Below are 14736 nucleotides of genomic sequence, written 5' to 3' on the forward strand. Positions count from 1 at the left end.
TGACTGTATGCTTGAGGATCGGCCTCTGAAACCCACAAAAAGTGGCAGGCACAATTACTCAAGATAAAAGCAAGACAGAGATCCAAGAGGCAGAGGCTGGGAGGGAGGAAAAAAGGGAGAAAGAAGGTGCATTTATAGGCACAATCGTCTGGCCTTCCCAGCTTCTCCGTTCCTGCAGTCGGCTCCTGCCATGTCTCAGCTCTGCTGGGGAAGGCTTCCCTGTGGGTTAGATTCTTAAAACTGGATGTCTTTTAACCAAGTGGTACCTGCATGCCAGGCTGCAGGCACTAATGTGTTGGGAAAATAAAAGGTATTTCCTTTATAAAAATTACAAACTAGTGTATAATATTATATTACATATATCAATATATCATAATATGTATTTGCTCAAATGATGTTCAAGTTTGGGGCCACGTGGTTTTCAAAAGTATACTGATATAAATCATCCTATCTTTTTATTTTATTCCCATAAGCCTAGATTTGATTTGATAGTTTGAGACAGAGATGGACAAATTTTTAAAATTATTTATTACCTGACATTTTATTTTTCGCCAACTTTTTACTATGGGAAAATTTCAAGCACACAGAGAAGGCGAGCCCATTGTACAACTCCCCCCATCCACCCCTGAAATCCCATAACCGCTAACATTTTGTCATATCAGCTTTATGTGTACATACTGTTTTTGCTGAATTATTTAAAAACAATTTTAAGGTATCAAGACATTCCACTCTTCAATAGTTCAGCAGGCATCTCCTAAAAATAAGGTCATTCTAGACAAGTAGTGTGCTATTATCACACCTAATAACACGAACAATAATTCTACCATATCATTCAATACACCATCATGTTGAAACGTCCTCCAAATTCTTTAATGCTGGTTAGTTGACCCAGGAGTTGATCAGGGTCCATGTTTGTTATGAATGTCACTTCTTTTTAGCTGTTTTTGTACTACAACCATTCCCATTCTTTCTCCGACACTGACTTTTTTGAGGAGACCACGCCAACTGATACAGAACGCCCTGCTCTCTGGACGTGTCTGATCGTTTCTCCCTGGCGTCATTTACTCTGCTGTTTAAGCCCTTCTTTCCCGTAAACTGGAAGTGAAGGTCACAGGCTTGACCTCTGACTGAATTTTAGCATTTTTAGCAAGAGCACAGCATTGGTGATGTGTGCTGGATTCTGGATCCCATAATATCAGATTGATCCAGTGTGAGAGATGCTAAGTTTGATCCCTCCTTGAGCCCCTGACAGCCAGATGTCTCCATTAAAACAGAGAACGTTCTTCCTTTTCCAGTTAGCATTGTGTGCTTCACCAATTCTCCACACTTTCACCGTGCTGTGCATGAATTCACCTGGTTCAACTCAATTATTTCAGCGGGAGGTGAAAAATGGGAACTTCCTAATTCTCCCATTCCTTCTACATTTATGAGCCACCATTCCTCTGTAAAGAGCTGTCACTGCAGAGGGGGAGATTTTTATTCAACAGACTCAGGGAGAGCTGGTTCTCTCCAGAGGAGTTATGAGAGAATATGATTTCTAGAGATTGTGTGAGGGCACAGAGGGCACTCCAGTCAGGGCCCAGTGACTGAGCTCTAGGGCCCATGGAGTGGGGAGCAAGCAGGGGTACACAGTGGGCCAGCCAGAGGACTGTGCTTGGAGAGAGCTGCTCAGGGTGGGGAATCTTTGGGAAAAAGGAGTCTTTACCAAAAGAGGAGTTTCAGGAATCCTTTGGTCTCCCTTGGGACATTTACAGTAAAGAGTCCCACTGTTTTTCAGCCTTCTGGAGTCCAGGTCCTGAGGCTGCTTTTGGAGCCATCACTAGACCTCAAGGTTGCCCTAGTAATGTCTGGATTTCAGACTTTGTCCAGTGAATGAAGACATGGGCACCAGTCAAAACAAACTTCAGCCAGTAACCTAGTAGTGCATTTTTCGTAGTGTGACGCAACTAAATGAACAGATTTGTTGATGAACTAACTGACTGTTTTGGTCAGGTGTAAGCACAGTGGCCAGTACGCTGTCTGGTTACCCTGGCCACGGTGAGTGGCTGAAGATGCAGTCTCTCCTCTCCTTTTCCTGACTTGGTGCTGTAGGAGTGGAAAGATTAAGGAACCTTAATTATAAGGGTCCCCTTATAATTTGGGGCAGAGATGGCTTCTCAGAGCTTGCACAAGACACCCTGAGCCAGTTTGGAGGCTACCATACTGGAGAGGTCTCACAGCAGTGCAGGCAGAGTACAGTAGATTAAGTGGAAACAAGGACAGGGCAGCAGCAGCCCTCCACTGAGCCCCAGAGGTCAGCCAGAGCTCTGCAGTACCGCCCAGCCCCCCACCCCGCTTTTTCTCCAGGGCTGGGGTTTCTCAGCAGGGAACAACTGAGAAGGCCAGCAAAAGCACTGGCAACTTGCACTCTGTTGTCTATGCCTCCTCTCAGGGCTCAATCCCACCCCTAATAAGCATTTGCTCCCAGCTCTAGGGGAAGGATGCTTGGGGCTCTTCCTCTGGAGGCAAGAGGGCAAATCACAAGACAGGTAACTGAGGGAGACTTTCCCCAAGATTCCCCAACTTGCTTCAGGGACCCCTGCAGTGCCTGTCTGGTCTGCCCAGGAATGCACAGCCTTGCTTGGGATAGCAGGCCTTCTGGTTCCTTTTTCTTGCCTCTCTCCATTTCCTCCTCCCCCGTTCTCTTTCTTTCTCCCTCGCTAGAAGCTTCCAGGGTCGGTTGCTGTGTTCACTCACTCAGGACCTTCACTTTCTGTGTCCAATAGATTTGGTAGTCCCCTCCCTCGGAATTCTTCTTTCGGAAGCTCTTCGCATAGATTATCTCATTTATCCACACAAAAGGAGTGAATCCCTGAGGTGTGCCACGGAAAATCCACGAGCTCTTGTGCCCAGGGCGGGTCCGGGGATACGGAGCGTGTGTGCCCCCGGGGAACAGCCTCTGCGCTGGAGGCCCACAGCACGAGGGAGGTGGAAGGCACCGGTCCAAACCAAAATGTTGCCAGATGTTACCCCTCAAGTTGGGGGTCAGTCAGTTCCAACCCAAAATGATCATGATCGCGACAATTATGCTAATGATGATGATGATAACAGTAATCTGCCAAACCCTCGCCCTCAGTGCGCCCTGCCCAAGTCCAACCCCGGACCCGGTTTGGACCTGCCGGCTGGGTCCTGAGCCCCTGGGTCGGCAGCCGGGAGCTCAGGAGGAGCGCAGGATCTGAAGGCCGTTCTGGGGCAGAGGCGGAGGGGCAAGCCAAGCCCAGGGGGACTAAGAAGGGAGGCGGGAGGCCATGGGAGAATGTCTAGGACCCACCAGAGAGGGCCTCGACTGTGGGGGCAGGCAAGGGAGGCAGGAAGACCGGAGCAGGAGTTCGGGGGCGGGAGTCCGGGAGCAGGACACAGGGGTTTGGGGGCAAGTGCGGGCGCGGAGTGCGGGGGATGCTGAGGCGGGGGGCGGGGAAGGAGGGACGCGGAAATAGGGGCGCGGCGCTGAGGGAAGGGGTATGAAGGTGGTGGGGGACAAAGAAGTGACGGCAGAGGGCTGGGAGATGGGGGAGGGGGCAAAGGGTAGATGGGTGGGCGGGGAGATGCCGGGAGGCCGGGGGATGGAGCAGGGTGCGGGGAGGTGGGGTATGAGGTCAGGGGAGGAGGGGGCGTGGGGGGCGTGAGTAGGGGGCTGGGGCTCGGGGAGGTGGAGGTGGGGCCCGGGATGTGGGCGTGGGGCGGCAGGGCGGGGAGGCGGAGCGCGGGCCCCGCCCCAGCGGGCCGCTGGAAAAGTTTGCGCCCGGCTGGCGGGGACAGAGGCTGAAGAATCTGGTCTGGGAGACACGCGACAGGAACCCGGCGCCAAGCGCGGTGGCAGGACGAACCCGAGCGAGACTCTCCGGCCCGGGAACGTGCCCCCACTCCCGAGCCCCAGGACTATCCCGGCGTCCCAGCCCAGCTCTCATCTGAGCGGAGGAAGGGGTGTCAGGATGCCGGTGGCCCAAGTGCCCTTTCCAGAAGGAGGTGAGACGGCACGGCCGAAGGCCCGGGGCACCGGGGTGGGTGGGGGCAGCCGGGTCCACTTTTCTCACAAATTTCCAGCCAGTCCTCGGCGCGACGGTGACCTGGGTGGGCGAGCACATTACATCAGCATCACCCCCTCCACACAGGTCAGCCATTCTGGTGACTGAAGCCGAGGCGGGGTGGGGGAGGGGATGGTCCCTTTTTAAGTACAATTGGAGCATTTAAATGCCAAGGAAAGAGTAGTGACTCTTCACAGAGACGTTCCGTCAGTCGCTTTCCTGGAACAATTAAAAAGTTGGGCTCCCGCCCAGGATGAGGACCTGGGACTCTGGAAGCGTGTGTACATGTGCTTGTTCTCTTGGGGAAATTATTCTATTTAATTTCATTCGCCACGAAATTCCAGTTTTCCTTCTATGTCTCAAACAAGGCAGTCAGGGCTGTCAGAATCAGGGGGCTGGAAGAAAAAGTTCCTATCGTGCAATAATGAGGTTCCCAGGGAAGATCAGTATGTTACATTCCTAACAGATAAAGCTGGGGAAGGTCCTTCTTTGACCTGGTGCAGGAAAGTGCTAACTTTGCCACTTTTAACCCTCCAGTCTCCAAATGGTTCTCTCTCCCTCTCTCTTGATCCCTCTCCTTCTTACGTTCTCTCTCTTCCTGACATTAGACACTCCCAAGGACATATTACTTTGTGGTGTTTTTGTATTTAGAGGTAAGAGAGGGACTTCTTGTTGGATTTTTAAAGTGAACATGCTTTACTTTGAAAATGAAGAAAGGTAGCAGCATGAACTGAGTCTGGCTCTTCTGGAGCTCTGGGTACTTCCACAATTAGGCATCTTTTTCAAGTCTGGAGTTAGAAGTTGCAGACCTTGTATATAATCACATGTTCCTAATATATCTTTTCAACATTTATTTCTTCATTGATGAAAATCTTGCTGGCATGGTTAACAAAAACGTAATTCCTAGGAAGTACGAGGGCAGGATTATGGTCTGTGGGTATATGAGTAACAAGGGATGGCCAAGCCTGTTGCTGGTGTACGTGGTGGTTCTGGTGTGTATATGTGTGTGGAGTGTGGTATGGTGTGGTGTGTGTGTGTGTAGTACTTAAGGAGTTGTGGAATTATCCACATCTGTACAAGTTCTCAATTGATGCAGAGCTCAGTGCCAGTATGAATAATTTTGTTGCGGGAGGAGAACCATACACTGGATGTTCTCAGTCAGCAAACATTCACTTAGGTCCTGCTAGTCCAGGCGCTCTTGTTGCCTGACACCAGAGATCTGAAACACAAAGTCACCCCTTAAGATATAGACAAAATGCTTCCTCGACCAGTTTTCATCTCTGAAAATGCTGCTTTCCTCTTTACATTTGTGCATTTCATTAAAGGCATGAGTCTTCTAATTTTCTACCATATGTGGATACTGAAACTCCCATTTCCTGTACAAGGAGCCTTACCTATTGGCCTAATGAATTTATTTCTCAAAATTTACTAACTGATTTTTCTTTGTTTGGAAATAATGACACTAATTTGATTCCACGGTATCTCTTCCACCTCCTAAAAATGTTTCAGGACCTACAGTGTATACATATATTTTTGTTGCAAAGACATGGGGATTTGAGCATACCATAATCTTGAAACATTTGGGGTTGCCCAATTGGAGAAACCCTTTTTTTCTGCCAGGACTTGGGACTATGACTCTGGTGCTGCCACAGCTGGCAAGGCAGCCTCAGGCAATCTGTTACGTTGGCCAGTTAGCCAGGACTGCTGTGCCGTGGGCTACACGAGCCTTTCTGTTTCCTTGCATTTGGCTTCGTGATTCCTTTCTTAGCAGTTTCGGAGCCATTTCATATTATTCCTTTGCCGTACATTTTCTGTAAAATTAATTACTTGCCTTAAGAGATATTCCATGAACTTTTGGAGATAATATGATATACTGAGTGGAATCCTGTCTAGTTTTAGTTAATAATACTTTTAAGTGTTGTTACAGTTACTAAGCATAAAGTTGCCTTTTCTTCTCTTTTGTTTTCATTCAATTTTTGAGGAATTACAGCTGCATCTATAAGAGGCCAGGCAATAGGCCAGTCAGGTAAATCAGTGACAAGGTTGTTCCAAGGAGAGTACGGATTGGGTGGCTCTAACGTCCCATCAGCACCGTGAGCTGGAGTGAGAGACCTGAGTCAGTTGACTAGGCTCTTTGGCCTTGAAGATGCCGCTCCATTTCCTCGGGGTCAGAGTTTTCCATATATTTCAGTCAAGCCCTCACATTAGCATTCCAGCATTTTGCTATCAGTTCCAAGCATGGTGGTGACACTCTTGTCACTATCTAGGTGAGGAACACATGGAAAGGTGACAGCCTCCGGAAGAGCTTATCCCTAACGTGGTGCGCTGGAATCCAATGACACAGGCATCCGGCCCAGCGCAGCCTCTTCCAAGCTGTGCTACAAAGGACACTGAGCCCGCACACCCAACCCTCCGGACTCAGTTTCCTCCTATGTACATTTGGAAGGCAGATGCTGTAGTGGGGATCAGACATGGTACCTGCAATGTACAACATGGGGTACATGTGCAGTATCACCGAGTAAGAGCACTGCTGTGGGAAAGGATGACAGGGACCCCCCAGTTAGGACTTCCTGGGCAGAACACCTCTTATTTGCATATGCCTGGAGGAGCTCATTTCCACACACTTTCATTCGTCCTGTGGCAGTCTTGGTAGGAATTCAGTCCCGTGCCCTTCCTTAGAACAAGCACAGAAGAGAAAGTTTGACAAGGCTGGTTGAAAACCAATGAAGGTAAAGACCTTTTGCATCTAAAGCAGTTGCCCTCCGATTGACGAGCCAGGATGCCCAGGAGTGTGTGCACGGAGGCAGATGTTCGAGCTGCACCAGGTCCTGGGTACAACCTGCATTCCTGGGGCTCCCTGGACTGCCCCCAGATCTGTGTTATCATCCAAGCTTTGTTTACCGGGAGAAAGAGCTGTGGAGAAGCCACTGAAAAGCAGGAATCCTGATCAGGACTAACTCACTTCCACACTCCAGAGAAGAAAGGGGAAGGTGTGGAATCCTGACGTAGTTCATCTGTAACAGCCGTTTTCTCACTGGGAGCTCCACTAATGGTCACAGAGCAACTCGCAGGCGTGCAAGACTGAGTGTGTGAAGCCTCTTGCTATGAACTATCTCTGAAAGCAGAGTGAGGTCACCTAAGAAGCTTGGAGTGAGGGGAAATACTCATTAGCAAAGGAATTTTTCTGGGGCCATGAAATGGCCAACTCATTATTTCCTTCCTAAATTCTTCTAAACAAAAAAAAAAAAAACAAAAAGAAAAAACCCTTGCTTTCCAAGAAATTTGGCTTGTTGGCAAATGCTTCATGTTTTAATTCAGTTTGGGGGATGAACTGGGAGAACGTGCCTTTAAAAATACAGTGCCCTGCATCCGACCAGGAGAAATAAATTTCTCACTATCTTATTGTGTGTGTGCGTGCGCTTTTTTGTTTGTTCGTTTGGGGGGTTTTTTTTGGCCATTACAGAGAGAAAGAGATAGACCACAGATTGTGGAAATATTTCCCTTTGTTTTTTTTCCTTTTCCTTCTTTTTACAGTTTGTTTATTTTTCAAATTGACATGTGTAGAGAAAGTGAATCACTAGCACAGAAAGCACATCTGGAATCCATCGGCCCCTGCCGGGCTCACTCCTCCCCGCAGATGCTCCAACTTGGAATGGAGGGAAGAGGTGTGGGGTGACACACCTCTGAACCACCTTACAGAAAGTGTCGTATTCCTTCTCTGCAAAAAGAAAAAGGCTTGGTGTTGAAATGCCTTGAGGTAGACTTGAAGACCCCAACTGAATGAAGTTGAAGTGAAAACTCTTAGGTGTAACAGGTCTCTGTTGAGTAGATGTAAGGGAAGCTCAGGTGTGGGCAGTGTACTTCAGGGGACGGGTCTGTGGGGGTCTGGGCCACATGAGCACAGTTTGAGAGTGAGAACTCTGCCTGTGGACATAAGCAAGGCACAGCTGTGTCGGAATCTGGGTTTGTTGGAAGACCACTGTCCATAAGCAGGAGCATCTCTGTCCTGAGTATCTTCTATAACATGCCTGGCTTTCGGAATGTGTACACGACTAGCCAGCACCCAGCCACACTTCTCAGCATCAGGCTGTATTTTTAAGTATTCTGGTGGAAATTAAGCAGTGATCAACCTTTTACAATGGAAAGGCAGATGCTGGTCACTAACAGCCCCAGACACCTATCTTTTAAAATAAAACAAAACGTGAGCATTTGTAATGTGTAACGCTCACCCTCTATGTGGACTTCTCCAGCTCCCCACAAATACCACTTGCAGGACCAGGGGCTAAGACCCATAAGCCTCTGCAGGGACCCTCCCATCAAAGCCCAACCTAGACATCAATGCTAGGAAATCCACGGTACTCCTTGGAAACACAGGCACGTGCTCGCCACAACGACATCCTCAACCCATCCTAGCACCACTGCTAAGGACAACAACACTTGGAAACCACTCCATGTCCACAACCAGGAATGAATGGAGGCTGTTGCATCCATCCACATGGTGGAAGCAATGGGAAGGAATTACCGGCATCTCCACGCATGGCTCACAGGAGCATCACATTGAGAAGACGATGCCAGGCACACTGTATATCATATGGCTCCATTTATATGAAGGTCAGACACAGGCTAAATTACCCTAGGGGACGAGACGTCCAGAGAATGTTACTATCTGGGAGTGGTCAGTGACTAGAAGAGGCCATGAGGGATAGGATAGGTTGGTCTCCCAGGAGCCCTGGTGCCTGCAGTGCCCAGCACCCCTGCAGTGACCAGCAGCAGCAGGATGGATGAGCCAGGGAGGGCCGATGCCCCACCTCGCCATGAGCAGGACCTGGGAGGGGCAGAGCGTTCTTCCGGCAAACTCGGAGTCTGTGCTGCGCCCCTCGGGATGGAGACCGGAACTCGTCCGTGAGATGGTCGGACTATGCACAGTGGTGTTCAGATGCATCCAAAATCAATCTGATCTTTCGCCCAGCACTTAACTCTCAGATGGGGTCTACTTTCTAATGTTGATAATCCAAAGAAAATAAGCTTTTAGATTCCAAAGAGAGATGGATATCTTCCAGTTACGCAAAATGCGGAGATTCACATTTAACAAAAGACGTTCTGAAAAAATGTGCTCCTTGAGCGATAAATATTTAATTAAGGGAAACTATAAATCAAGAATTAACGGGAAGATATGTTCACCTTCAAGATTCATGGTTTGGATGGGTTTCTGGCATATCTTAGACAATTTTTGTTTTGGTTATTTTCTTTCTGGTTATCAGTTTTTATTGTTCCCTTCTGTTTCCTCTACTCAATTTTATCAAAACTCTACATATTCAGGGGATAAAAAAGCTGATGTGAGTCTGCAAAGCCTGTGGTGTATTTCCTCTGCCCTTTATTTCCAAGAGAAGTCCAGATCCATCAGTTTTAAAGGGACTCACTTCCCTGCTATCCATACTATATAACCTAGTCGGAGGGGTGGAGACTGTCCAAGAGGTATTCAAATGCTGTGGAGTAATGGGGGAAACTAAGGCACAGGAGACAAACTTTGGACACACCCTGGTTTCAAAAGCCTTTCAGTTGCAGATGCCTAGAGCCCTTTCACCCCAGTGTGAGTGGGAATTCCTGTACAATTCATGTTCCTGTCCTTTTAGTCCTGTTAGTATGTTTTTTATCATTCAGACTGCTCTGGTGCTGAGTCAGTTACCATTATAAATCCCCTTGTTATGCTTGCCAATATCAGGTCCTGGGAGAGAAACCCCTGATGGGAAAGCAGATGTCTCAGAGACATCTGAGGCAAACCCGACATGATGGTGTCATGGACAGAGGGGCGGCCACTTGGATGTGGCAGCAAGGGTCTGGCATGGGGGATGTTGCGTATGTAGGGCCCTCGGGCCAGCCATGTGACCCCATTGCCGTCGGGGAAATAGCCGCTCTCAGGATGCTGCTGCTTTGTGGCTCTTGGTGGAGCGGCACATGTGTTCCTCTTCCCTACCTTTGTGCCACGCCTTTTCCATGAATGAGGTCACACGTGGTGCAGTGGCAGTGCATCTGTGTGGGGATGAGGAATACTCTCTCCGGGGTTGTGCTCTGGGGTGGCAAGTGGTGGGAAGATAACCAGGCGACTAAGTTCTCCTGTGCCTGGTTTCCTACGACAGATCTTCACGATGTCAGCATGGGGATTAAATAAGGGGCTCCAGGGAAAGTGCTCTGAGAGTGTCAGCTGCTGCACCTACTTCTACTCTTAAAAAGACAGCTTGCAATTTGTTTTAAAAAGTGGTGTGCGGGCTTCCCTGGTGGCGCAGTGGTTGAGAATCTGCCTGCCGATGCAGGGGATACAGGTTCGTGCCCCAGTCCGGGAGGATCCCACGTGCCGCGGAGTGGCTGGGCCTGTGAGCTATGGCCAATAAGCCTGCGTGTCCGGAGCCTGTGCTCCACAACGGGAGAGGCCACAACAGTGAGAGGCCCGCGTACCACAAAAAGAAAAAAAAAAGGTAAAGAAAAATCTTCACACAGTCGGTTGTTGTAAATTAACCTCGTTTGATCTTAATTATATATTTAAATACTCAAATAATTTTAATTTAGAATAAGTGAGCTTAGTGAAATCCATTTCTGCTTTGGTAGCTGGGTCTGCTTCATTGAGGACATCACAGGAGGCTGATGGATAAAGCCACAGGTGGGTTGGGGTGTCCAGTGGGGAAGGACCATCGGAAGTCTGGCTCTTGGGTTTTCCGCCCCACCCTCTCACTAGTGCTCCCAAGTTGGTTTCTTTCAGTTCACACACACCGATTTAGTTTTGGCAGTTTAGACAGTTAGAGCTAAACTCTGAATTTTAAGCCAAACTCGAAAATCCAGTTAGTTGTCCTCTCTTTTCTTCCTTTAGTCTCAAAAGCTGTTGATTCCACTTTTACAGGTTTGTATTTCTTCCTCCCCTGGCTCCATGCTCAGCTGCTTGCTAGGGGGTGGCCATGTGGGCCGTGCGTGGCCTGTGCTCTTCTTCCTTTGGTGGCCAGGTGGTCGGTTTCCGAGCTCTCCGCTGGGCAGACCTGGGGGCCGTCTAGACTCAATTTCTGGCCCTGGCCCTGCTACCCGGGGATCCCATCCAGGAAGTGTGAGTACTTCCCACAATGTTGCGCCAAAACCCACCAAGGACGTTTCAGAAATCGGACGGGCATTATTCCAGATTCTATTCTATTTTTTGGACCTGGCATAATACTGTTTCTCTCTCAGTAACTGGGAATAAGGGTTTACCACCTCCTGTGCAGTAGATGAGTATGAACTGGTTAGCGTTCCTTAAGTGCCTTGAGGCCCGTGCGCCGCGATGAAGAGTGGCCACCGCTTGCCACAACTAGAGAAAGCCCTCGCACAGAAACGAAGACCCAACATGGCAAAAATAAATAAATTAATTAATAAACTCCTACCACCAACATCTTAAAAAAAAAAAAAGAGATTTCCAGATGGAAGTATTACTTGGGTGTGTGTGTGATGGTGACGTGACTGAATGATGGCGGAGCTCATGCACTGAATTTCCCTCCTGAGCAACTGCAGACACAGAACTGCTCCCTCTGTCTCCATGGTCACTTAGGATCTTGACCTGTGTTAAAGGCCCCCTCTGGGCCCATGCAGATCAGCCGTCCAAATGCTTCAACATTTTTAGTGCCTTTACCCAACTTTATTGTTGCCGTTGATCTTAGGTGCTGTTACTTTATCACTGGGCGCCCCCTCCTTTTATCTTTTTTCAGGAGCCCATTCTCAACACCCTAGCCGGTGTCTGGCTTGGATCACTATTGCAGCCTGAGCCGCAGGCTTTCTTTGCCCGGGAAATGGACGTTCCCAGGGCGCCCTCTGGTGGATTCTGGAGCTAACCGATCGTGAGTTCCAAGTGATGGCGACGGTTCTCACGCTGCACCCCAGACCCTACACCTCCAATGAGACCCTGCACAAACATTACAGCTATGTAGGCAAGCTGAAGGACAGGCTGAAGGACGCCCCCGAGGGCAGCACGCTCACCACCATTGTTTTCTTGATCATCTGCAGCTTCATTGTCTTGGAGAACCTGATGGTTTTGATCGCCATCTGGAAAAACAATAAATTTCACAACCGCATGTACTTTTTCATTGGCAACCTGGCTCTCTGCGACCTGCTGGCCGGCATAGCCTACAAGGTCAACATTCTGATGTCAGGCAAGAGGACTCTGAGCCTGTCTCTGACGGTCTGGTTCCTACGGGAAGGCAGCATGTTCGTGGCCCTCGGGGCGTCCACCTGTAGCCTACTGGCCATTGCTATCGAGCGGCACTTGACCATGATCAAAATGAGACCTTACGATGCCAACAAGAAGCACCGCGTCTTTCTCCTGATCGGGATGTGCTGGCTGATCGCGTTCTCGCTGGGCGCCTTACCCATCCTGGGCTGGAACTGCCTGCACAACCTCCCTGACTGCTCCACCATCCTGCCCCTCTACTCCAAGAAGTACATCGCGTTCTGCGTCAGCATCTTCACGGCCATCCTGGTGACCATCGTGATCCTGTACACACGCATCTACTTCCTGGTGAAGTCCAGCAGCCGCAGGGTGGCCAGCCCTCACAACTCAGAGCGGTCCATGGCCCTGCTGCGGACCGTGGTGATCGTGGTGAGCGTCTTCATCGCCTGCTGGTCCCCACTCTTCATCCTCTTCCTCGTGGATGTGGCCTGCAAGGTGAAGGAGTGTGCCATCCTGTTCAAGGCCCAGTGGTTCATTGTGCTGGCCGTGCTCAACTCCGCCATGAACCCGGTCATCTACACGCTGGCCAGCAAGGAGATGCGGCGGGCCTTCTTCCGGCTGGTCTGCACCTGCCTGGTCAGGGGCCAGGGTGCCCTCTCCTCACCCATCCAGCCTGCTCTCGACCCAAGCAGAAGCAAATCCAGCGGCAGCAACAACAGCAGCCCCTCCCCAAAGAGCAAGGAAGACCTCCCCCAAACAGCTGCCTCGCCCTGCATAACAGACAGAAACAAAACCCTGCAGAATGGGATCCTCTGCAAGTGAGGACGCCGGGCTCCAGGAACGTGGGGTCCTTGCATCTCCATGGAACGAGCAGCAGCTAACCCTGCAGCCACATTCTTATTGATTGCACGCCTCACCCACGGCGGCTGTTCCAGAGCTAGGACTCAGGAAACCTATTCTGCCAACAGCCTGCCTGTTGTGGACGTCTCTTAAGGAGGGAACCCAAGGAATTGCCAACCCATTTCAGTGTAGACAGCATGCCTTTTCCGTTTAGGCTCCAGGCTCTTCCAAATGTACCAAGCTGCCGATGTCATCAGTGCCTTACCTTGAATCCCACCGACCACTGTCTGCTGTGCCTAGAGAGGGAAGGTCGTGGACCACAGTGTACAGTGTGTCTCCCAGAACATCAGGATGATGTTTGGTAACTTTACACTACACTCTGCACAGGATAGATGCTGTATATTCGTCATTTCTGTGTTACAGAGCACTTGCGTTTCATACGTCTGCCATTGGTACATGCATAAGTCGCAGTACGTGATACTGTTACGTAACAGGAAGTACAGGTATGTTCTGACTGAAGCACCAGGTATGAGGATATGGCTGGGTACTAGGTGGACGCACTGGTCCCAGTCTCCTCAGACTGACATGAAGTCTCAAGTTAAGCAGGTTTTGAAAGCCCAAATCCCCCCAAAGGACTTGTCCAAGGCTGGTCTCAGATGTGTGGGTCTGACTCCAAACTGTCCTGAGACATACACTTGACAGCGTCTGGAGTATCCTGGTGAGAATGAGCAAGTTCTGTGGGCGTACATCCCCCAAGGGGACCCCTGCTTCTCTTCTGTCATTTGTCCCTGCAGTCTTAAGCACATCTAAAAGCCAAGTTAGCCAAATTACGTGATTGTTTGGCATTTCTCCAAATCACAGAAAAGCCAGCCAACGTATTCCAGGAGCCTGTGCCCCAGACCAACCAAGAAAAGAACCCACGAGGGAGAAGCAGAGGACAGACCCCTGGCTCATTTCACCTTTCCAATGTAATGGGGAGTTTCTATTGAATTAGGAGAGGTTTGCAAGGCAGCACTGTGATCCTATGTTGAGTTTGAATCTGTATCAGAAAGCACCAAGTCAACAACTCCCTGCATTGTCACAGCTGAGCAGCTGAGGTCATCAGCAGCCTCATGGATTCCCGAAAGCTGACCCTGACCATTACTATTAGAGCAGTTTACTTGTGATCTGGCAGCTTGTGCTTTCTTCAAAGAAATATAGCCATACTGTACTCTTCCTTTTCAACACATGTTGACCCTGTATCACTGTTTACCTTAAGAAGCAATTACTTAGAAGGTATTTTTGTACACAGTCATCCCCAGTGATTCTTCATGCAGTACAAATGGGTGAAGAATACACAAATTTGTAGAGCTGTCATAAGCATATAGTTGATGTATTGAGTTCTTTGTTTAAAAAAAAAAAAAGCAACCTTTAAAAGGATTTTTTCTTGGGTAAGCCTTACATCAGAACCCCCTGAAGTTTTTAGGTTCAGTGGGAATTTTGCCTGGATAAAGACTAAAAGAGTAGTCTTAATACATGAATAACTTTTCAAAGAGAAAGGGACTCCTCTTTGTTATATGATGCCAGTTCCTCTTTATTAAGGAAGATTTCTGTGGGTCCTGGGTGATCATGTACCGACCAATGTCTTTCTTAATTTTTGTTACTGATGAGATA

At 49.1% G+C, this 14736-nt stretch overlaps 1 protein-coding gene across 1 annotated transcript; it reads left to right on the forward strand.

Annotated features, from left to right (window-relative positions):
- Positions 1 to 3795: 3795 nt before the first annotated feature.
- Positions 3796 to 14517, forward strand: S1PR3 (sphingosine-1-phosphate receptor 3). The gene is made up of 2 exons (XM_060015079.1): positions 3796 to 4005; positions 11786 to 14517. Exon 2 carries the CDS (start codon positions 11929 to 11931, stop codon positions 13063 to 13065), a length of 1137 nt encoding a protein of 378 aa, XP_059871062.1. The 5' UTR covers positions 3796 to 4005; positions 11786 to 11928; the 3' UTR covers positions 13066 to 14517.
- The last annotated feature ends 219 nt before the right edge of the window (positions 14518 to 14736 follow it).

The sequence above is a fragment of the Delphinus delphis genome, chromosome 6 (genome assembly GCF_949987515.2).
Source record: "Delphinus delphis chromosome 6, mDelDel1.2, whole genome shotgun sequence".
Classification (NCBI taxonomy): Eukaryota; Metazoa; Chordata; class Mammalia; order Artiodactyla; family Delphinidae; genus Delphinus; species Delphinus delphis.

Coding starts and splice junctions, on each gene's coding strand:
- S1PR3 (XM_060015079.1), top strand. CDS start 11,929: ATGGCGACGGTTCTCACGCTGCACCCCAGACCCTACACCTCCAATGAG.